Here is a 25,264-nt window from a genome sequence, read left to right as displayed (position 1 = left end):
GTATGCTAACACATATATATGGAATCTAAGGAAAAAAAAAAAGTCATGAAGAACCTAGTGGCAAGATGGGAATGAAGACACAGACCTACTAGAGAATGGACTTGAGGATATGGGGAGGGGGAAGGGTAAGCTGTGACAAAGTGAGAGAGTGGCATGGACATATATACACTACTAAACGTAAAATAGATAGCTAGTGGGAAGCAACCGCATAGCACAGGGAGATCAGCTCGGTGCTTTGTGACCACCTAGAGGGGTGGGATAGGGAGGGTGGGAGGGAGGGAGATGCAAGTGGGAAGAGATATGGGAACATATGTATATGTATAACTGATTCACTTTGTTATAAAGCAGAAACTAACACACCATTGTAAAGCAATTATACTCCAATAAAGATGTTAAAAAAAAAAAATAGCTACCACATAATTACTAAACATGTGAGAGCTTTACATGCATCTCCACAAAGAACCGAGAACTCTCATATACTGCTGCTGGAGTATAAGTTAGTAAAAGCACCATAAACTACTGTTTGACAATATCTATTAAAGTGTACACGTACATACCCAATAACCCAGAAACGCCACTCCAAGATATATAGAAAAACATACATACGTACATACATCAAAAAGCACACAGAAGATGTTCCTAGCCATGTTATTTATAATAGGCCCCAAATAAGAATATCCTCAATGACGGAATGGAGAACAAAACAACTGCTGTATGTTCACACAATGACACACAGTACAGCAATGAAAATGAACAAGTGAGAATAAACCTTAGAAACACCATATTGGGCAAGAGAAGTCTGGATCCCAAATATTGCACACTGAATAATTCTCTGTACATAAAATATTTTTCCTCCCCAAAGGTGGAAAGGGGGGCGTGGGTAAAAAACACACAACACAGAATGTCATCACCAATAAGGCAGAGTAAGAGACCCCAGCTTCCATCTCCCAACAAAGAACAATCAGACAGCTATCCGTGAATGAAAACCGCTCCTAGAGAGCTCAGGAATCCACTTAAGAAGCATCCGCAACATAGTGGATGAAAAAGCCTGAGGATAACTGCACAAAAAAGGTAAGAAGAAAGTTTGACTTTGCCTTTACCAGCCCATCCCCCAGGCCAGCACTACTCAGTGCCAAGAGGGAACTCCCCCATGCAAGAGAGTTCTCCTTGCCAGGAAAAGGAAAGCAGGTGAGTGACTAGCTTCCCCAGCCTTTCAAGGCATTGCACACAGGACCTGCTGCAGTTTCACCCCACCAGAGACAAGCAAAGCTGACACGTATGGAGAGAGCTCGGAACAGGAAGAAGGGCCGGGGCTACCAATATCAGCCATGTGGCAGGAGTAACACAGCTCCCAGTGGCCTGCTCTGCAGAGGATCCCAGCAGCTTTCACCAGCAACAGGCCTTGTGGACACTGCAGAACTGGCAGCCTTCCTCACTGAGGACCTCACTGTGCACCCCAGCAGACTGCTCCATAGAGGACCTCAGTAGCTTTCACAGCTGAAGAAACCAAAAGGCAGCACAGCCTGCTGTAAACCCCCTGCAGATTTCACCGCTGAGATTTTCACCCACAGGTTTTCACTTTCACAACAGGGCTGGAGTCCCTCCCCATTCCTTCCCCACGACTTCCCGCTTGAGCCCAGGATCCTCACCAGCAGCCAACTCAGGCTGCTGCAGCTGCGTGCAAGCAAGACGCCAGCCTAGGCCCCTGCAGCTGACCCCCACCGATGTGCCTGCCCCTATGGCCCTTGCAGCCACACATGTGCACACCAACAGCTAAGGCCCACATAAGACTCTGACTCCTGTCACTGGTCTGCACGGCTGCACATGCTGGCAGCCAGCCCCTGCAGGCCACTGGCGCCAACTCCCATCACAGGCCTCCAACACCATGCACATGCCTGCAGCAAGCCCCTGAAGCCACACAAGTGTATGGTGACAGCCCAGGTGCCCAGAGCTGCTCAGGCACCCAGAGCAGGCCCCAACTCCTGTCACTGGCCTGCACCTCATGTGTGCCCAAGACAGTCCCGGCAGCCACACCTCTATACTCGCCAGCCTTGATTCCAGATACCGGCTCCAAAACCATGCATGCCCCGTGGCTAGCTCCTACAGACTCACAAGTCAACTCTAACAGCCAGGTCTCCTAGAGTTGGCCCCTGACCCTGCTACTGAACCTCTGACCTTGCCACTGCACATGTATCTGCAGCCAATCCTGCCCACACAGGCAGCTGCAGCAGGCCTCGCAGCCAAGCATGTGGCACCAACTCTGGCCACCACCACTGCCTGTCCTGGTATGTAGCCGCTGGACCTACAGACACTGCTGAGGACCTCAAGAGCCCTTGCAGACACTGTGGACTGCCTCTGGCTCTCACCAAGGATCACACAGTTGTCGGTGTAGTGGATTCCTGCTGCTTGAACTGACAAGATACCATGCACCCATGGGGCCTGTACGTGCCACACGCCCATACACTTGGCACCCTGCACCACTAGACCCAGGTTTGCAGCACAGTCCAGTAGGCCCCCACCTGCAGGTGAAGGTCTTTCCTTAGTGAAGTCAGCCCATAAAGTCTAGAAGTGACTGCTTCTTCAAATACACAGATACCTACAGCAACCAGAAAGAAACAAGGAAAAATGACACCACAAAAAAATCACAGTAAAATTCCAGTAACTGACCTCCTCCCAAAACGGAGATAGACGAATCGCCTGACAAAGAATTCAAAAAACTGTTATAAAGATGGTCAGAGAGCTACAAGAGAACACAGATAAACAATTTAATGAAATCAGGAAAATACAAGAACAAAATGAGAAGTATAACAAAAAGATAGAAAACATAAGAAAGCACCAAACAAGTTGTAGAGCTGAAGAATACAATCACTGAACTGAAGAATTCAATAGAGAGCTTCAACAGCAGACTAGATCAAACAGAAAAAAGAATCAATGAACTCAAAGACAGGTCATTTGAAATTATCCAATCAGAGAAACAAAAAGAAAAAAGAATGAAAAGGAATGAAGAAAGCCTACAGAACTTATAGGACACCATTAGAAGAAATAAACAATGCACTATGGGAGTCCCAGAAGAAGAGACAGAGAAAGGGCAGAAAGCTTGTTTAAAGAAATAGTGGCGGAGAACTGCCCAAAATGGGGAGAGATTTGGACATCTAAGTTGTTGAAGCTCATAGATCTCTGAACAATTCAATCCAAAGATAACTTCTCCAGGATACATTATAATATAACTTTCAAAATCAAGAGACAGAGAACCTCGAGAGCAGCAAGAGAAAAGAAGCTTGTCACTTACAAGGGAACCCTCCTCACACTATCAGTGGCCTTCTAAGCAGAAACCTTACAGGCTGGGAGAGAGTAGGATGATATATTCAAAGTGCTGAAAGAAAACAATGCCAACCAAGAATCCTTTATCTAGCAAAGTGGTCCTTAAGAAATGAAGGAGAGAGAAAAAGGTTCCCAGACCAAAAAAAAAAAAAAAGGCTGAGGGAGTTCATCATCACTAGACCTGCCTTACCAAAAATGTTAAAAGAAGATCTTCAAGCTAAAAAGTAAGTACACTAAATAGTAACATGAAAACATATGAAAATATGAAACACACTAGTAAAGTTAAGTAGTCAAATTCAGAAAACTCCAACATAGTGGTATGTTAATCACTTAACTCTAGTATAAAGGTTAAAGGACAGAAGTACTATAGCTACAACAATTTGTTAATGGATATACAATATGATAAGATATAAATTGTGACCAAAAAACCCCCATAAAATGTAGGGGGAGTAAAAGGGTAGAGTTTTTTGGCATGTGACTGAAATTATACTGCAGTAACTTTAAAGTAGACTGTTATATCTATAAGATGTATTATGAAAGCCTTGTGGAAATCACAAAGCAAAAACCTACATACATACACAAAATATTTTTTTCTCTTCTGAAAAAAGGGAGCGAAAACATACCACCATGGAAAATAATCAACTGACAAAGGAAGAGAGCAAGAGAGGAAGATAACAATAAACACCTATATTTAAAAAAAAAGATCTCAAATAAACAACCTAACTTTATATTTCAGGGAATTACAAAAAGAACAAACTAAGTTCAATGTTAGCAGAAGGGAGAAAAGAGCAAAGATCAGAAAAGACATTAAAGAAACTGAGACCAGGAAAAAAGTTGAAAGGCTCAACAAAATTATGAGGTGGTTTCTTGAAAAGATAAACAAAACTGACAAACCTTTAGCTAAGACTAAAAAAAAAAGAGAGAGCAAGAAGACTCTAAATAAAATTAGAAATGAAAGAGGAAACATTACACTGATATTACAGAAATACAGAGGATCATAAAGATTACTATGAATAATTATACGCCAAAAAATTAGGTAACCTAGAAGAAATAGAAGTTCCTAGAAACACACATCTACCAAGAATGAATCAGGAAGAAAGAAAAAACCTGAACAGACATATGAGTAAAGAGATTACCCTGGAGTAATCAAAAACCTCCCAACACAGAAAACCCCAGGACCAGACCGTTTCACTGGCAAATTCTATCAAATATCTAAAGAAAAATTAATGCCACTCTTTCTCAAGTTCTTCCAAAAAGTTTAAGAGGATGGAAAATATTGAAACTCATTCTACCAGGCCAGCATCACCCTGATTCCAAAGTCTGATAGTGACACTACAAAAAAAGAAAACTAAAGACCAATATCCCTGATGAATAGAGATGTAAAAATTCTTAACAAAATATTAGCAAACTGAATTTAAGAACACATTTTAAAAAGATTATATACCATGACTACCTGGGATTTATTCCTGGGATGCAAGGATGGTTCACCATTCACAAATCAATAAATGTAATACATCACATTAATAGATAATCATAGGATCATCTCAACAGATGCAGAAAAAGCATTTGACAAAACACGACACCCTTTCATGATAAAAACCCTCAGCAGATTGGGTGTAGAAGGAACATAACTTCAACATAATAAAGGCCATACATAACAGACCCACAGCTAACATCATACTCAACAGTGAAAACCTGAAAGCATTTCCTCTAAAATCAGGAATAAGACAAGGATGCCAGCTATTATCAGTCCTATTCCACATGGTACTGAGAGACCCAGCCAGAGCAATTAGGCAAGAAAAAGAAATAAAAGGCATCCATATCAGAAAGGAAGAAGTAAAACTGTCATTATTTGCAGATGATATAATTTTTTATGTAGAAAATCCCAAAGCCTCGAGTCTAAAACTGCTGGAACTAATCAACAAATTCAGTAAAATTGAAGGGTATAAAAGTCAACACATAGAATCAATTGTAGTTATGAATAATCAAACATCTGAAAAGAAATAAAGAAAATTATTCTATTCACAATACCATCACAAATAATAAAGTACCTAGGGATGTTTAACCAAGGAAACAAAACTACAACACCTTGTTGAAATAAATCAAAGAAGAAACAAATAAATGGAAAGGTATCCCATGTTTATAAATAGGAAGACTTAATATTGTGAAATATCCATACTGCCCAGAGCCATCTATACATTCAACACAATCCCTATCAAAATCCCAATGACATTCTTCACAGAAATAGAACAAACAATCCTAAAATTTGTAGGGAAGCACAAAAGACCTCAAATAGCCAAAGTAATCCTGAGAAAGAAGAACAAAACCAGAGGTATCACACTTCCTGATTTCAAACTATACTGCTAATCAACAGTAATTAAAACAGTATCGTTTGGCATAAAAGTAGACACATAGGCCAGTGGAACAGAATAGAGAGCCCAGAATTAAGCCCCCACAAATGCAATCAACTGATATTCAATAAGGGAGCCAATACACCCAATGGGGAAAGCATAGTCTCTTCAACAAATGGTGTTGGGAAACTGGATAAACACATGCAGAACAAAAAATGGAAAGTGGACCCCTATCTTACACCATTCACAAAAAACTAACTCGAAATGGATCAAAGACTTTAACGTAAGACCTGATACCACAAAACTCCTAGAAGAAAACACAGGGAAGAAGCTCCTCAACATGAGTCTTGCTAATGATTTTTTAGATATGATACCAAAAGCACAAACAACAAAACCAAAAATCAGCAAGTGGGACTACATCAAACTTAAAAGCTTCTGCACAGCAAAAGAAACAATCAACAAAATGAAAAAGCAACCTACAGAATGGCAGAAACCTTTTGCAAGCCATATTTCAGATAAGGGGTTAATAGCCAAAATATATAAAGAACTCATACAATTCAATTTTTAAAATCCAATTAAAAAATGGGCAGAGGAACCAAACAGACATTTTTCCAAAGAAGACATGCAAATGGCCAACAGGTACATAAAAAGATGCTCAACATTACTAATAATCGGAGAAATGCAAATCAAAACCACAATGAGATATCATCTCACACCTGTTAGAACTGCTATCATCAAGAAGACAAGAGATAACAAGTGTTGGTGAGGATGTGAAGAAAAGGGAACCCTTGTACACTGCTGGTGAGAATGTAAATTGGTTTAGCCACTGCAGAAAACAATATGGAATTTCCTCAAAAAATTAAAAATAGAATTACCATAAGATCCAGCAACTCCACTTCTGGGCATATACCCAAAGAAATGAAAACAGGTTATTGACGAGATATATGCACTCCCATGTTTATTGCAGTATTATTATTCACTATAGCCAAGATAGGAAAACAACCTAAATGCTTGTCAACAGATGAATGGATAAAGAAGATATGGTATGTATGTACATATGTATATATACCATAAACACACAATGGAATATTATTCAGCCACGAGAAAGGACACCCTGCCATTTGTGACAACATGGACAGACCTTGAGGACATTATGCTAAGTGAGATAAACCAGACAGAACAAGACAAATTAGACAAATACTGTATGACATCACTTATATGTGGAATCTAAAAAAGCCAAACTCTAAACAACAGAGAGTAAACTGGTGGTTACCAGGGGATTGGGAGTTACAGAATAGGACAGACTACCTTGCTTAAGGGCACAAACTTGCAACAGTAGCAAATAAGCCCTAGATATCTAATGCACAGTACAGTAAATATAGACAATATTGATCAAGCTTGCTAAGAGAGTAGATCTTAATTATCCAACCACATAAAGAAATAATAATTATGTGATGTGACAAAGGTGCAAAACGTTGCTACAATGGCACTCATATTATTAATATATAAATGTATCAAATCAGTATGTTGTACACCTTAAGTTTACAGAATGTTGTATGTCAAATACACTTCAAAAAAAAACAAGACAGATAATGAGAAATGTTGGTAAGGGTGTAGAGAAATTGAAACTCTTATACACTGCTAGTGGAAATATAAAAAGGTGAAGCTGCTGTGGAAAATAGTTTGGTAGTTCCTCCAAATGTTAAACATAGAGTTACCATATGACCCAGCAACTACACTCCTAGGTGTGTACCCAAAGGAACTGAAAACAGACATTCAAACAAAACTTACACGAGTTTAAACGGGGAGAAAATAACTCTTAAACCCTAACCACCCAAGAAAAGTATCCAGAACATATAAGTAAATCCTACAAACCAATAAAAAAGAACAAACAACCCAAAAGAAAAAATGAGCAAGAAACATAAACAGACATTTCACAGAAGACTTATGGCAGTAAACTTATGAAAAAGTATTTAGTCTCACTAGTTTCCAGGGAAATGTAAATTAAGACCACAGAATAGCACTGTATATCCATCAGAATGGCAAAAATTAAGAAGCAGGAAAATGGAAAGTGTTAGCAAGGATGGAGATCATTGGCAACACTCATATACTGCTGATGGAATGTAAACTGGTACAACCACTTTGAATCACAATTTTGGCTATCATGTAAAATTCAGCATTCACGTATCCTAAAACCCAATAATAGCAGCATTGCTCAAAATAGCAAAAATCTGGAAACAATTCAGATGCTCACAGAAAGGCAAATAAATATATGATGATGTACTAGCAGAAAGGAATATTAGACAATAATAAAAATGAATGACCTACCATTAAAGGCAACAACATGTAGAAACAAACAAACAAAAAACAAGAATACATGGTAACATTTTTGTAAAACCTCAAAAATAAGCAAAACTATACTATATATTACTTAGGGATACATAAATTTGTGATTTTTAAAACATTTTAAAAAGGCAAAGAAATGATAAACAAAACTGAAGATAGTAGTATTTCTGAAGGGGAGGTTAGAGGGTAGAATGGTAGTGGAGTTTTGTAAAACTTGACCTCTACCCTATTAGGGTCTCCAGCTGGGCCTGAGAATTAAATTGACTTCAGACAGATTAAAAGGAGAAAAGCATACACATTTTATTTTTTCATGTACATGTAAGCGTCCACAAGAAAATGAAGACCCAAAGAACTGGCAAAACCTAAGTGCTTATATATTAGGTGAACAAGGAGAGGCAACTGTGGAAAAGACCAGAGACAGACAGGAGTTATTTTTACAAGGTTTGTTTGCACAGAATACTCAGTCTCAACTCCCGGCTCTAGTGATAAGAGTGCTTCCTCTTGGTATGGTAGGCAGAGCATCTTTCACTTGCGAGTTTTATCTCCTGCTTTCAGGAAGAATGGGGCGGGGGCAGGGCGGGGGCAGGCTAGTCAGAGCACCCTTCTTGCACCTTTTTTCAAGTGCCTTTAGCCCAAAATAATCCTTATGCCAAAGTGGCATATTTTGCCATTCTTCAATAGTGTTGCTTCTCATGTGTTCTTACACTGGGTGATCAGTTCACAAAAACCCGTAACTTACATATGTGACACATAGATTCTTTTGCATGTATTGAATAGTACATATTTTTAAAATATAAAAAACATTTTTAAAATATAAAATAATTATGTATTAGCTCTGTGCCAAAAATATAGTAAATACTCAAGAAATACTACTTTTATTGTGAGGGGAAAGTACTTACATAAAAGTATAATAGAATTCAATCATGTATATGCTGCATGGTCTCAATAAAATAGGACTTATTTTTTATGGATAAAAAATAACTTGAGGAAATAAACCAAAAGGTTCACAATGACTCCTTCTGGAAGATGAGAGGCAGAGTAAATTACTTTTTTCTGGATCTTCATGCTTAATTGTACTTATAAATCTTCCGCATTAAGCATGTTTAAATTACTAAGAGTGACAGCAGAACCAAATAGAACAGTCAATGAATACAATGTCTGACTCGTATTATGCACTTAACAAATATCTGTCGAGATAATAAAGAAAAGTAAATATCTCACGTCTTCAGTCTTATCAAACTACTAAATGGTTTTGCTTCGCCATTTTATCCTAGCAATGTGACTCAAGGACCAATACAGGATATATTGTAAAGGTCCCACACAGGCCCTTGCGCCACTCTACACAGCTTATCTAATTCTCACTCAGTTGGCATCTCACGAAGACACTGCAGAAACACAGGAGTGGGGCTAAATACCCACTCCGTTCTTAGTTTAATCTCTCTGGGCCTTTGTTACCCCAGCTGTAAAGCCCAAACAGTACTGTTATGAAGAATAATGGAGATTATACCATAAAAGCAATGTGTTAATAGTTTTGAGTTGCCCTTATCCTCCTATACTTTGAGTATCTTGGGGGTATAATCAGATCTTTGTGACTGACTGACCGTCAGAGTTTCTGAAATAAAAAAGAGGATCAATAATGCCTTCTTAAATAGAATTTTTAAATGTCTTCGTCTTCCCCCACCCAAATAGTTCTGCCACTTCTGTTTTATAGATTAGAAATCTTCAATGACTAAGATGGTCTCTGATAAAAATCAAAACTATTCTTAAAATTCAGCTCAGAGTGAACTTTTCTTCTCTTTTATGTATTGTACCTTCCTAAGAAGACTCTGTTTACCTGCAAGGAGAAACTGTATGTTACTTGTGTTGGATTCAATATAATACAATGTGTGGCAAGTGGGAAGCATTTAATATACATCAAAGACTATTCTTTTCTTGTTCCAAAAGTTAAAGGCCTTTATAAATCTCAATAGCTTTAAGGAAGTGTTGGAGTAATCACCCTAAACAAGTAAAACTGCTGATGATCAAATTGCTGAGGGCAATTTGATAATAAGCCACTCCTTGTGTTATGAAAGAATGAACCTAGCAACATGCTTTGTCCATGATTTCAGCCTGACGTAATCCTAAAATTGGAGAGTATGATTTGTGACAAGTGGACCTGAGTCAAGGACAAGATTTCCTTAATGAAGAGGCTTTACTGAGCTAGTCACTGAGGGAATAAATATGCCCAACTCAGTATCAGGGCTTATCTTCAGGACTTGTAAGGGCAGACTTCCCATGACCACTCTCATTCCAGCCCAGACTGTGCTCTCTGCACAGCTGAACCATGGCACAGGTGTTAGGTATGTCAAAACTGTTGATAAACTGATAAAATGTCTTGGTTGAAGGTAATTTTAAAAGTTAAAGGTCATTAGCCAAGTTTATTTTTCAACAAATACTACACTCTGCATTTTTCATAGATACCCTCTATACAAGAATAGCCCTTCATGTTTTTTTCTTCCCCAACACACATAATACATGACATCTACAAGCACAAATACCCTGCCAGGCTACAGAATAAGTAAGTACGTTCACTATATTGTAACACCACCTCTTTCTCCCCTGCTCAAGGAGGCAAGTAGAAAACTATTGTAAGATTAAGTGTAAATCCATCCTAATTCGTATTGTAAAAGTAAAATAATTACAGGGAAAGTCAGGTTATACTTTGAGAGAGAAAAAAGTGCTATTGGTACATAGTTCAAGAAGATTTACATGAAAAATCTTATCAAAGAATCCTATAATGAATTTAAACAAAGCCAAATGTTAATAAACATCCAACTAAAATCATTAACGCACTGCTTTGCTGATTCCTTTAATATTAAGAGCTCCTCAACAGATCTCTGAAAATTACTACCTATGAATACTGACTGCTTCTAGCTCTCCCTTTTGGGAATCCTGTACTTGCCTATTCACGAACAAAGAAGAAATTTCTAAAAGAAATAAAATGAAATATAAGCAGTGTATCATCTGAAGAAGTATGATTAACATTTACTTTGTTACTAAAATTTTTTAAATAGGGAGGTTGCCCCTCCATCCACCCAATTAAACATGATTAAATAGGTGACATATTAAAATCTAGGCTCTAATCCTTACTCGTGATTGGGGGAAAAACTTATAACCACTAAAAGGAGATGGTAATGCTTTCATGATTCCCGTATTCTTGGCAGAAAATTACATCTTTGTTTCTCTCACTAGTAATTCAATTCTAAGTAAGATTTATAACCTAAGAAGATGAGATTTAGACCAATGAATTATTTGGTTATTAAAAAATACATATGCTGATAAGCTGTACCTTTTTCCCATGAAAAGTACAAAATTGCAACCAAATAGTATTTAAAAGCTAAGGATAGGGGCTATATCCCTCCACATGTTTTATAGGATTTAGGGTATCACTTGTATTCTCATTCAAATTGATTTAAAACATTAATGAATTTTCCTATTTCCAATACAATGGTGAAATATGTTTTATACATCCTGTTGGAAACAATAATCTGTAAAAGTACTTAAAAACATCTTTCAAAAGCACTGAAAAACATCTTTCGAAAATACTGAAAAATAATAAGACAGTAAGAATTTATCAACTCAAAACTAAGAGGTGATTTCAACAAATGGTGCTGGGAAAACTAAATATTTACATGCAAAGAAAAAAAAATGAAGGTGGACATTTACCTTACACCATACACAAAAACTAATTCACAATGGATCAAAGACCTAAATGCAAGAGCTAACACTATAAAACTCTTCAAAGAAATAGGGAGAAAGCTCCATGACACTGAATTTGGCAATGATTTCTTGGATATGAAACTAAAAACACAGGCAACAAAAGAAAAAAAAATAGATAAATTGGACTACATCAAAATTTTAAACTTTTGTGCATAAAAGGACACTATCAACAGAATAAAAAGGCAACCCACAGAATTGGAGAAAATATTTACAAATCATATATCTGATAAGGAATTCATATCTGGAAACAAATAACTACTAATACTAAACAAAAACTGGGCAAATTCAAAAATGGGCTAAGGACTTGAATAGACATTTCTCCAGAGAAGAAATACAACCAGTCAATAAGCACATGAAAGGATGCTCAACATCACTAATCATTGGGGAAATGCAAATCAAAATCACAATGAGATACCACTTCACACCCATTAAAATGGTTATTTAAAAAAAAAATAGATGTGGAGAAACTGGAACCCTTGTGATTGCTGGTGGAAATGTAAAATGGTGCAGCTGCTGTGGAAAATAGTACTATTGATTCCTCAAAAAATTAAAAATAGAATTACTATATGATCCAGCAATTCCACTCCTGGGTATATACCCAAAAGAAATGAAAGCAAGGACTCAGATATTTGTACACCCATGTTCAGAGCAGCATAATAAACAATAGCCAAAAGTGGAAACAACTAAAGTTTCCAATCAATGGATGAACTGCTAATCAAAATGTGGTGTGTGTATACACATACATACACACACACACAATGGAATATTATTCAGCCTTAAAAAGGAGTGAAATTCTGATACATGTTATAACATGAACCTTGAAGACATTATGCTAAGTGAAATAAGCCAGACACAAAAAGACAAATATTACATGATTCTACTAATATGAGGTACCTAGAATAGTCAAATTCACACAAAGTAGAATAGCAGTTACCAAGGGCTGGGGTGAGTGGGGTAAGGAGGATATTGTTTAATGGGTACGGTTTCAGTTTGGGATGATGAAAAAGTTCTGGAGATGGATAGCGGTGTTGTTTGCACAACAATGTGAGTATACTTAATGCCACTGAACTACACACTTAAAAATAGTTAAAATGGTAAATTTAATGTTATGTATATTTTACCACAATTTTTTAAAAAGTGAAATGGGAATGAAAATTCAGCATGGGAAGCAAATTCTGAAGCCACATTTCCTCTAAAGGGTCCTTGCTGATCTCGGGAAAATTAGAACCTTTGTTTTGATTGATTCTCAGGGTGACAGATACAGAAATAAAACTGAGGGCCATCTCACCTAAGACCCTCCCCACAATAAGCTGGAATCCCAAAGGGCTACATCCTTAAATGAGAATCTGAAATCTGAAGCAGATTATAACCTAGGATCAAACTGCTTTTCTCAAACTTTAAACTTGGTTTATAACCCATCCCGGATTAGAATACTGCCAAAGTGTCTGTCAGAAGCAAATGCAAATTTTCTAAGTACCTACCCTGTGGGCCTAAAAATAGTCTTAAATAATTTTTCAAATGTAGTATCGAGGGCCCAGTCAAGGATAATGGAATACACAGGAAACTAAACAGGAATAAGAATAAGCAGAAACAACAGACAGGAAAAAGGGGTCAGGAAACAACTTTAGAAATTGGAAATATCAGATGCAGACAAAAAAATAATTGTGTTTTCTGTGATAGGATAAACAAAAGACAAGTTGGAGTTTTTAGCAGAGAAGTGAAAACTATACACAGTGACACAGTTTGAAAAAAGAAAAAGAAAACAGAAAGTCAAGAATTAAAAATAAAATAACCCCAATTAAGAACTGAATAGAGAGGTTTAAAAGCAGATTAGATGCAACTTAAAAGATATTTAGTAAATGGGAAGACAGGAGAAAAGCCTAGAGGTATGCTAGAGCTGGCCTGAACCAGCCTGTGAAAGCCAATTATGCGCAGCTCCTTCTAACTCCGCCTCAGTGAAGTCATGTTGGCTGCCTGAAACTGCCCTTGCGAATATTTACACTATGGAAATCAACAACTGCTACAAATCAGGGCTTTTTTCCCCCCTGGAGAACCAGTTTAACAGCACATCACTGGAAGCTACCATACAGAATTTAAGACAGAGAGACAAAAAGATGATGAATGCATGACAGAGGGTAAGAAATGTGAAGAATATATGAGAAAGTCCAATATATATTTAATTGGAGTTTCAAAAGAAACTGAAGAAATTGAAGAACAAGAGAATGGCAGGTGAGAAAATGGCTAAGATTTTTCCAGAACTAATGAAATCACCAAATCATAGCTTTAAGAAGCCCAATGAATCCATTACAGGATAAATAAAAAGAAATCTGCAGTGAAGTAAGACTGACCACTGTACCATTAGAGTAACCTATTTATTTTTTAATCTATGAATTCTTTTCTTTAAAAATTGTAAGTGTTACCAGAATTCAGGCAGGTGGGGATTTATTTTCATTAATTTTACCCAGAACACAATGAAGCCTACACTTTGGACCTGCAGATTCAGAACCTTGTTACCTCAAGAAAGTTTTCTTCTACTTTTATTTTTCGTTTTTGTTACATTTATTCTGATCTCTCCCTTAGAAATACCTTATTCTCCTCTCTCTGTCCTCAGTATCTGTCGTCTTTACCCTCGTCACTTCACTTCCCTGTCATCATTTTCTCCTTATTCTGGACAATCTCAAATACTCAATATAGGATTGATTCCATTTCCCACAGGATCAGCTCTGCTCTTTACAATTGCCATTGCAGATTTTTATCCCACTATTGCATTTTCAGGTTTTTTGTTTGTTTTATTTTTAGCTCCTCTTAAAATCATTTCAGCTCCTCTTAAAATCTCATTCTGATTTTTTCTTATGACTTTTTGTTTTGATTTCATAGAGGTCATATTTTTTGCTCTCTTGCTAAGAATAAAATCTTACATTTCCACAAATATCTTCTGTATACCATAATAAATCATACAGAATGATTCTTAAGCCTTCCCTCATCATCTCTGGGTAATGGTTCCCTTCTTTTATGCTACAGATTTCTTTCATAATTTCCATAAAGATTATTATCTTTGCAAAAAGAAAATGTACAATGTTTAAATGGCAGAGTATACAGATCACCCTTGATTCCCGCCACTATCCATTGGATGGTGAAATTTTGCTCACATCTTCAATTTGGTCAGGTTTTGTGTGTACAGGCTGATGTACACAGGCCATGGCTCCATTTATAATACTCGGCAGACAGTACAACTATGCTGGACTGATCTAGGATCTTCTATGATTCTCTCATATTATGAGGAGAATTTTGTTACTATAACATCAGGAACATGCTGCAGTTTGTCTTTTAACAGAAAAAATAAATGCTAATCTGAAACCCTAAGAGCACAACTCTTGCAGGTTTCCTCTTAACACCACTTCTACAGCTGCATCGCATCCCAGGAAAGCAATATCCTAAGTTTCCTTTCATTCTCTTCCATACTACATATTGGAAATGTTACTCTATGAATGGATGCACAAAGAATGGTGCTGAAGGTAGTTTGGAGGAGTTGAGAGTGGGGGGAGATAGAGGAATCTCTAGTCAAGTTAACTGGCTTGTAATATGCCATGAAATACAAAACATGAAGGAAACAGGCTTCCAACAGTCATTCATGGTAACCTTCATCTTGGAAGTATGAGTGAACAATGGGAATAGATCAAAGCCTCTTTCTAACTTCTCCTCCTCATCTAATTTTATTCTCCTGTGTTAGAAGTCAAAGCATAAATACACCACTAAGGCTTTCTCAGTCTACTCCAACCTCAATGTAGTAAGTAGTTAGTGGAAATGCCTCTAAAACTAAGAAACGGTTGATTGCTACTTATTAAACTCTTTGGTGCTGTTATGGGACTATCTGAGTAGCTTAACGGAAAGGTGGAAGAAAGCATATCACACATAGGTAGCCTAAAGTCAACATTTTTAAATAAGTACATTTTTTAAAACAAAAAAACTGATATTTTAATCTCTGTGTTTGAACATATAGTCAACTAAAATATGGTGACAGGTATTGACTAATACAGAAAGAGTGAAATAACTAGAATTCTTTCACAACAGGAAGATGAAGATCAAGACTTATACCGACCGTATACATTTTTAAAGACCTATGACAATGATTTTATACGTGGTGATGTAGACACCGATTTCTTCTCCATATCACTTAAAAGTCTGAAAATAATCATTCTAGGATGATTTTTTAAAGTTCTACTCTAATCACTCTACCCAGTAAACACACAGAATTTGTTATTCCAGAAGGTGCTCAAAGGCAATGATATAAACAGCACTTAATTTAATTCACAGACGATAGCTCTCAATAGGCGAGTAAGGAAAGCTAGGGTTATTGTGAGGACATGTCCTGACCATACCTGCTGATATTCCTGAGAACAATCACCAGAGCCTCATCCCCTCAAATGTGGGAAAAAAATTCAAATTCGGGAAAAGCTTCACTCTTTTTCCTTTTTACATATCACGATGAACATTTCATTAATAAAGTCAAGCTGAGCTCACTATTTCTTATTTGACAATGCTCCCCCAAACACTTAGTGTCTAATGGATTTCCCTTAATTAACAGCTAACATTTAATGAACCCTTACTGTGTGCCAGGTACTTTACTAAATGCTTTACATAATTAACTCATTTCTCTGAAGGAATGCTATTATTACCATCAGCAGTTTCAAGATAAGAAACAAAAGGGACACAAAAGTCAAATAATTTGCCCAGCTTTTCATTCCAGTTACTACTGCTACATCACAAATTACACCAAATGTAGTGGCTTGAAAAACGATTTTATCATACATGAAATCTGTAGGTCAAGAATTCGGACAGGGCACAAAGGTAACGTACAATGTCTGAGGCTACAACTAAGAAGACTCAACAACTAGGGATGTCTCAATGGCTGGGGGTGGGAGTCATCTGGGGAAATTTTCACTTGCGTGTATGACTGTTGGTGCTACTGTCATCTAGAATCTCAGCTGGAGCTGTCAACTAGAGCACCTACATATGGCCTCTCTTGTGTCCTGGGCTTTCTTCACAGCATGGAAGCTTCAGCATAGCAGGACATCTTGCATGGCAGCACAGAGATCCAAGTGCAAGTGCCCCCGAAAACAAGGTGGCGGCTAAATTGCCTTTTCCAACCTAGCCTCAGACATCGCTCAGCACTTATACCACATTCCATTAGTCATAGGCAAATCACAAGCCTGTGCAGATTCAAGAGGAGAGGATAGAGACCCCTCCTCTCAACAGAGGAGTGTCAAGGTCACAGCCTATAAAGAGCAGGGGGCTGGAAGTGCAGCCATCTTTGGGAAATACAACATACCACCATTGTATTGCAGAGATTCACAGTGCATGTTCTTAACTACCATACCCAACTGCGAGCTCAAAAAGTGGCACTCTATATAGTGCTTAACAACCAAGCTCTTGACCTAGTCCAAAAGTTTTTGTGTAGCATGCAATGCCATTTGGAATCTGGAATGGGCAAAGGGACCAAGGGGAGGGTGAGTTCTGAAGAGGCTTCTTTAGGCTATATTCCCTTCATGTTCATCCACCCTCTGGAATCCATCAGTGAAAACAGAGGATTCTCTACACCACCAAGAAAAACAAAGAGTCTCTTATAATCTCTCCACCATGATAGTTCCCAGTGGTGGCCAATTCCATCATAAAAATCAATTTAACTCTTTCTGAAAGATGGCAAGGGATGTCCCATGGATATCCTACTCTCATAGACTTGACTTTTGGTCTGTGCACCATCATCTGGTCATCTGATGTCAAATATTACAGACTTAACCCAAATCAGACCTTGATTTCTGAGGTCGCATTTAAAACTGCCACAAGATCCACATTATTTACAAATAAATCAACAAATAGTTCATATTCAGATGGGAATCTGTAAGTCTAAGAGCAAGTTTCCAGAACCTTTTTTAGGGAGTAGAGGAGTTGGAGGAGCCATTCAAAACAAGTAATTTTTTATATCACTTTATTTCATATACATGTGATATAATCAAAGCTTACCAGTGATTCCACTGCCAATTTCAAGGGTTTTAGATAAACTAAAGCACAATTGAGAGACTGGAGAATCAGGCTATTTAGAGACTCTCCAATGTTAAATCTTTCAGGATCAGATCCCTGGCACAAAGCCAAGCAAACAAAAGGTACAAACTGACTCACTGGACTAAAAACCCACCCTTCATTAGCCGCAGAGGAAGAATGATGTTTTAAAGTGGTACAGTTATTATTTGGGTTGTGGACAAATACCTCCCCATTAACAGTCCCTCAGAATACTATTCTGAAGAACCTTGGTGTTACCAAGGAATTTCATTAAATCTGGTGGGGGGTTTTTTGTTAAAAATAATAAAATCATTGTCTTCAATAAAGTGTTGGTTGATACAAAAGGAAAAACCAAGAATGCCTTCCCTCTCTCTTGGTTTACACACTAGGTGAAGGCATGAAAACACAGTCAGCTACAATGCACTCGTGGTTTATTTACAGAGAAACATTCTGGCAAAATTAGCATAACTGGTTAAGTGTTACTTATTTGGAAATACTGGTGTAGCAGTAATTAAAAAAAAAAACAAACTGCTTTACCAGTTTAACTTTAAAGAAGTCAAATTTTCATTTTGCATAAAATTTCAATTGACACAGACAACTTGAGCTGGACTATTAAAACAACCAAACAGCAGAGGAGACATTTAATGAATAAACTCCCCTGTTAACACTTTGTCTACATGGATTTTTCCAGAGGTACTGTGTTCTGGCTAGTGAGGCTGGCTTTGTTTCTTTCAATAAATTAGAGAAGGGCAAAAGGTGGGGAGGGCAATGTGACAATCACACTGAATCCACACCAGGCCTCCATATGTCACTTTTGTCCTTTGCTGGTTCATTGATTATTCATGAATTCACTACCTGAAAAATGCTATATTTATCTTTACAGCCACAAAGCTGTCAATTCAGTTCCAAGTATGCCTGCCTTTGTTTTCAATGAAATGCACAGTTTGGGAGAAGGCGGCCTTTTGTATGACACTGCCCTATGCTATAAAACAGGTATAAAAAAAAAATTGATATAATATAGGTGAGTTTCAATGTTGATAGTGACCTGAACATTGTTATTATTTTGTAATGACTGTTAGATCAAAAGAAAAATGAAGCAGTCTCGGCTTTTAGAGCCTTTGACCTCTAAAGATTTCCAGAGAGGCCCTAAATCCTACTCCCTACTGTATTTTGTTATCAATGGTCTTACTGTTTCCATTTCTTTTCTTCTTTTACACCTGCTTGTTTCTGGTAAGTATCCTCTGCTATTATGTTACCTGCTCAAAGCTACCTGAGTTCCGACCACTGCTTCTCTGGGATGCATTACATCAGTTCTAGCTCAGAATCTGCCTGAATGTTTCCTTTTCCCACATACAGTCATTGCCTTGAAGGATTCCACAGGTCATTTAAATTCCAACTTGTTTGCCAGCACATAGAGAAGAGAAAGGCAAAGAGACACTCAGCTTTCAACACTAACTACCAGACAAGAAGACAGGGAAGATAAGCTTGCCTAAAGACATTTTAAATGCTTCCCTGATGGCTTCGAGCTTAAAACTACCATCACAAATCCATCATCTTTGTCCTGAGAGAGAAAAGTCAGAGGGAGAAAATAGATTAAAAATATACTTGCATCCTAAAAATTCTGTGAACAGCTTGAAGGATAAAAAAGCAAAGTGAAATCTACACTCCCAAATTACTGTCATTTCAAAGTTTTGTGATAATAAAGCCAAAAATGTAAATTGAATTTAATTTTCCCTAGGTGTGCTCAACAACAATTTTGACATGAAATGTCAAACATGTGATAAAGGTTCTTTAACAGTTAGTGACTGAGGGTAAAGACCTAATCCAAAGAGAAAAATAGCACTTCATAAATAGTTCCAACAGATCATGCATTCTTCCATGTTTTATTTCAATTAATCTTTTGAGGATACCTAAAAGTCTCTTTCTAATTCAAGAATGTGATTAAGACCTGCACCTCCATTAACAGGAAAATGAGGCAGACGGAGCCTTAATACTTCAGAACTCCACTATGATGTAAGACTAAGTCATCAAATTCCTAACATGATTAACGTATGAGATCAATGTTCCTGTCTAAAAAAGCAAAAGAAAAAAAAGATTCAAACACAGCTTGACTGTTTTAATGTTTTAAAAAATAATTTAATCTCAGAGATTTATTCATGTTAGTGCCTAATTGTTTTATAGGACTGTCTACCTTCAGAAGCCCCTAACCTGTTCGTTCTTTACCAAATGCATCACTCCTTGTTCAGTCATCCAGGATCGAAACCTGGGCCTCTTCTGTCACCCTGCTTTCATTAGTCAGGATTAAGTTCAACCACATACAACGTGAGCAAAAACAATCAATCAGACAAAGCCATCAGCTTACACAAGACAGAAAGTAATTGTATTCTCACAAAAAAAGACGCCCAGATGTAGTCAGGCCAGTGTATTCTAGTTCACAGCGCCGGGCCCTTTCCCTCTTGATGACGTGCCAGTCTCAACATGTGCCCTCCCCTTCAAGGTGCAAGATGGCTGCTTGAGTGCCTGCTATCGCATGCCCATAATAGCCAGTAGGAAAGAGGGAAAGCAGGGCAAAATCCTTTTAATAACACTTTCTAGAAGTTCCACACAGCACTTCCACTTTCGTCTCACTAGGCGGAATTTAGTGATAGGTCACACCTAGCTACAAAAAGACTTGAAAATGCAATCTTTTCATTGGGCAACAATATATCCAACTGAAAATTAGGGTTCTGTTATACAAAGGAAGAAGGAAATGTTTGCCAGGATGAGCACAGTCACAGCCTCCAGGATTCTTCTCTCTTACTCCCCACATCCAGTCCTCTCAGCTCATCACCATTATTTAGCTAAGTCAACCCTATCAGCATGGTTGTAATTCACCTTATCATCATCTCTGCCTGAACTATAACATCCTAACTGATCTCCCTGAGCCAGGTGGAAATCAGCTATTCCATTTGGTCACAGAAACTAAAGAAAAGCGTGGGAAGAGTCATGTGGGTGGGAGGCACCATCACTTCTCCTTCAGGCTCATACAAGCCACCCTGGCAAAGGAGGAACTCTGCTCTTCCATGCAAATGTATTAAGGCCCCTAGGGAAAGACAGAGAGACTGACTGCAATCTGGTGTCTGTGTGATTGTGGAGAATCTTGCTGGGGTTCAGTGGTCAGAGATGAGGGTCTTCACAGAGCAGGAAATCATCTGTACCTCAAAAAACACTTCTCAGTGGGCAGAATCAAAAAATTATCAACATAGAATTCTATACTCAACACAAGTATTTTCCACAAATGAAGGCAAAATAAATACTTTTGCAGACAAATAAAAGCTGATAGAATTCACTGAAAGCAGACTTGCACTATGAGAAATTTTTTTAATTGAAATATATTTGACATATAACATTGTGTAAATTTAAGGTGTACAACATGTTGATTTAATATTCATATTTGGAATATGATTGCCTTTGTAGCAATAATCAGCACCTCCATCACATTACATAATTATCATTTCTTTTTAGTGGTTGGAATAATTAAGTTGTCTCTTAGCAAGTTTGATGATTATAATACAATATTATCTATATTCTCTGTACTGTGCATTAATTCTCTAGGACTTATTTACTACTTGGTGCAAGTTTGTCCCCTTAAACAACATCTGTCCTATCACCCCTACCTTCCATCCTCTGGTAACCACCATTTCACTGTTTTTATGAGTTTGGCTTTTCTAGATTCTTTGTGTAAGTGATATCATACAGTATTTGTCTTTCTCTGACTTATCTCACTAGAAATATTAAAGTTCTTCCAGCAGAAGGAAAATATCAAATGGAAATTTGGAACTACAAAAAGTAATAGAGGCCTACAATGTAAAATACATGGCTAATTGTTAAGGACATTTTTGTCTCATTTTTAATCTTTTTAAAGGTTAATTGAAGTGACGTCAGCAAGATGGCAGAATAGGAGTTTTCTACTGTCCTTTCCCCAAAGACCAATGATTAGGACAATCACCTACCGAGAAGGGTGCTTTTGTGCAACTGCAGAGTCCAGCAGAGAAGTTCCAGCACACTACGGGAGCAAAAACAGCAGAGATTAGATGCAGTGAAGAAGGTAAAAAGAACATATTACCCCCTCCCCAAGGTGGTACGGCTCAGTGCCTCTCGCCAGCAATTTCTCCCACCAGGGAAAGTGAGAGCATGTGAGTGAATGCCCAGCTCCCCCAGCTGTACAGGGTGCTGCCAAAGGGGCCCACTTCTTTCCTGCCCCATCCAGGGCACTGAGGTGAGCTGAACAACCGAGGGTCAGGGAGGGGCTGAGAGAACAGCTGCCAGAGCCGGGAATGTGTCAAAGGGACATGGATCCTACTAGCCATTTCGAGGGCAGCATCAGGAAGGCCACCCCTGAGCTGCTGGGGATACCTCCCCTGCACTTCCCCATCTGTGCACCTCACTCACACATACTCCCACCCAGTGGCAGGCTCCCCATGCATATCCCCCCTGCCCCACACTTTCAGTGAAGGGATGTGTTCAACGCTCTGTATGCAAATAAAACTGTGTTTAAAGAGATGTAAATACAATGGAATGTTATTGAGCCATAAAAAAACAAGGAAATCCTATCATGTGCAACAACGTGGACGAACCTGGAGGACATTATGCTAAGTGAGATAAGCCAGACAGAGAAATATACTGCCTGATCTCACCAATATGGAGAATCTTAAAAGGAAGTTGAACGCACAGAAACTGAGTAGAAGGGTGGTTGCCAGGGGCTGGGGTGGGATGGGGAAATGGGGAGAGGTTGGTCAAAGGGTACAAACGTTTAGCTATTAGATGAATAAATCCTGAGGATCTATGTACAGCATGACTACAGCAAACACAGCACAATGTACAGTATGGTGACTATATTCTGGTATTATATAACTGAAATTTGCTAAAAGAGTCGATCTTAAGGGTTGTCACACACACACACAAAAAAAGTGAGGTAATGGTTGTGCTAACTTGATTGTGGAAATACTTTCACAATCTATACAAATATCAAATCATCATGTTGTACACTTTAAATATGACAGTTTTGTCAATTATACCTCAATAAGGCTGGAAAAAAATTGGCTGTTTAAAGCAAACTTAATAATAATAAAGTATGTGGGTTTATAACATGCAGAAATAAAATACATGATAAAAATAGCACAAGATGAGAGTGCAGAATGGAAGTATATTGTTGTAAGATTCTTGTGTGAAATGGTATATTACTTAAAGGTAAATTAATAAAGTTAGATATATAAACCCTAGAGTAACTGCTAAAAATAATAAAACAAAAGGTATAGCTAATCAGCCAATAATGGAGATAAAATGGAATCACAAAAAAATACGCTATTAATCCCAAAGAAAGCAGAAAAACATGAAGAAAGAGGAACAAAGATGAGACACGTAGAAAACGGAGAGCAAGATGGCAGATTTAAACTTGATCATATTGAAAATAAATGTAAACTGTCTAAACACTATGCTTAAAAGGCAGAGATTATCATAATGGATAAAAGAAAAAAAGCAAGACTCAATGATACACCATCTGCAAGAATTAGTTGGTCAATGACACTAATGTTCCTAAGGTCTACAAAAATATAAAATATCCTCTTCCCTATACCTGGGAAATTACTGGATAGTGCAGGAAGGAGGGCCCAGAAAGGTCCTCACTTCACAGTGGGTCAAGAAATTTTGCGTCAATAAAAAATTTCGCTGTCAGGGAGTGAACAAATGCAGAAAGTCAGAATTACGGATTCTGCCTTTCTGGCAGCCCTAACATACAATGTGCTGAGAAGACAGACACTTTGGGTGAATTCAAGCCTCCCAGCCACATGGAGAATAACATTAATTTGAAAAGGCTGGGGGAGTCAGTTGTCCTAATTCATATCACACTGATCCACTGAGGCTTCTGCAAAATCAAGCCCCCAATACCAATTAACTCTACAACAGTCATTGTGCAATGAGAAAAAACTTGGTGCTGTATCAAGTCAAGGATTACATCATTTGCAGGAGCTAACAGATGTGCTGGCTACATCTCGGCAAGCAGGGCTATCAAACATGCACCTTAGCCTGCTGAGCAAGTCAGCCCAATAAAATAGGTAACCAGGCAACGGCCCAGCATTTTCCTCCTCTGTAAAGTAGAAGCAAGATATACATTTCACTCAGTCTCTTTCATAAATAGGAAGCTATGAGCAACTGCATTTTTTGCCATATAGGTAATTTCCCTGATAAGCATTACAAAGTGACAAAAAAAAATTTCTTAAGGGTTAGGGCTGGGCGGTTAGCACTACTGGATCAGCCTGAGCTTGAATTCCTGGAAAGTAGCAGACAACAACAGAATAGTTTCAAAATTTTACGTAGCCTCTTAACATGGATTGTGGTTTTTAAAGCCAGTGAGCAAATACTGAGGAGGTGTGTCTTAAGGATAGTCAGAACTGAGTGAGAGTAGACAGTCTTACAGTGGGTTGTTTTACCCAAGGATCTAGGCGAGAAACATGGAGCCAGGATTCATAAGGGAAATCAAGGCAGCCAATGAAATAATCAGGTGATGAGGGAAGCGGGAAAGCCAAGTGGGTGACTTTTTCTGAGGAGCGGTATAAATGCTTGCATTCGTTTTCTATGGCTATTGTAACAAATTACCACAAACTCAGTGGCCTAAAATAACACAAATTTATTATCTTACAGTTCTGTTAATCAGAAGTCTAACACGTTTCTCAATGGGCTAAGATCAGGGTGTCAGTAGCATACATCTTTTCGGGGGGCTATATGGAAGAATTTGTTTCTTTGCCTTTTCCATCTTGTAGAGGTCGTCCTCTTTCCTTGACTGTGGCCCCTCCCTCCAACTTCAAAGCTAGCAACAGCAGGCCTAGTCCTTCTCACACTGCCATCTCTGGTTCTCTCTTCCAATTCCCTCTTCCACTTTTAGGGACCCGTGATTACAGTGGGATCACCAAATTAATCCAGGATAATCTCCATATTTTAAGGTCAGCTGAATAGCAATCTTAACTCCCCTTTACCATGTAACCTACCATATTCAGAGGTTCCAAGGTTTGAATGTGAACATACTGGCAGGGGTGGGGGGATGGCGACCACATTATTCTGCCTACCACAGTGCTGCCAGCAGCTTCCCACAGGGACTTCTCTACTGATTTCCATGAATAAAGCCACGTTGTTTAAAGAGGGGAAACAGCACAGATTCGGGGAAATACAGGTAGCCATTGTGATTCCAAGTCTGTGATTCTGCAGATCTTCAGGAAGAGGTGTGGACAAGGCTGCCAAGAAAGCATCAACAGTACTGCAGATTGGACTGGCTCAGAATAGAGTGGCTGGGAAACTTAGTGCCACTAAGAAGCACAAAGACACAAAAAAAGGGGGGGTGGGGGGTTAGGGGAGGGTCAGGGTTTGAGTCCAAGATGTGGCACTAACTGCAAGATCTT

The 25,264-nt window shown here is 38.2% G+C and overlaps 1 protein-coding gene across 8 annotated transcripts in view; it reads right to left on the bottom strand.

Annotated features, from left to right (window-relative positions):
• The window catches only part of LOC133096744 (cytochrome c oxidase assembly factor 1 homolog), a 194,063-nt gene that overhangs the window by 24,685 nt on the left and 144,114 nt on the right, over window positions 1-25,264 (bottom strand). For all 8 annotated transcript variants that reach the window (XR_009701816.1, XR_009701817.1, XM_061198408.1 and 5 more), the window contains one exon: window positions 21,827-21,879. Coding sequence is in view for 1 of the 8 variants with exons in the window: in XM_061198408.1 (XP_061054391.1) it covers window positions 21,827-21,879 (53 nt within the window). In the remaining 7 variants the exon portion in view is untranslated. The remainder of the gene's footprint in view (window positions 1-21,826; window positions 21,880-25,264) is intronic.

This window comes from Eubalaena glacialis, chromosome 8 (genome assembly GCF_028564815.1).
Source record: "Eubalaena glacialis isolate mEubGla1 chromosome 8, mEubGla1.1.hap2.+ XY, whole genome shotgun sequence".
NCBI lineage: Eukaryota > Metazoa > Chordata > Mammalia > Artiodactyla > Balaenidae > Eubalaena > Eubalaena glacialis.
The sequence above is the reverse complement of the archived record's forward strand: the minus strand, read 5'-3'. Positions and strand labels throughout refer to the sequence as shown.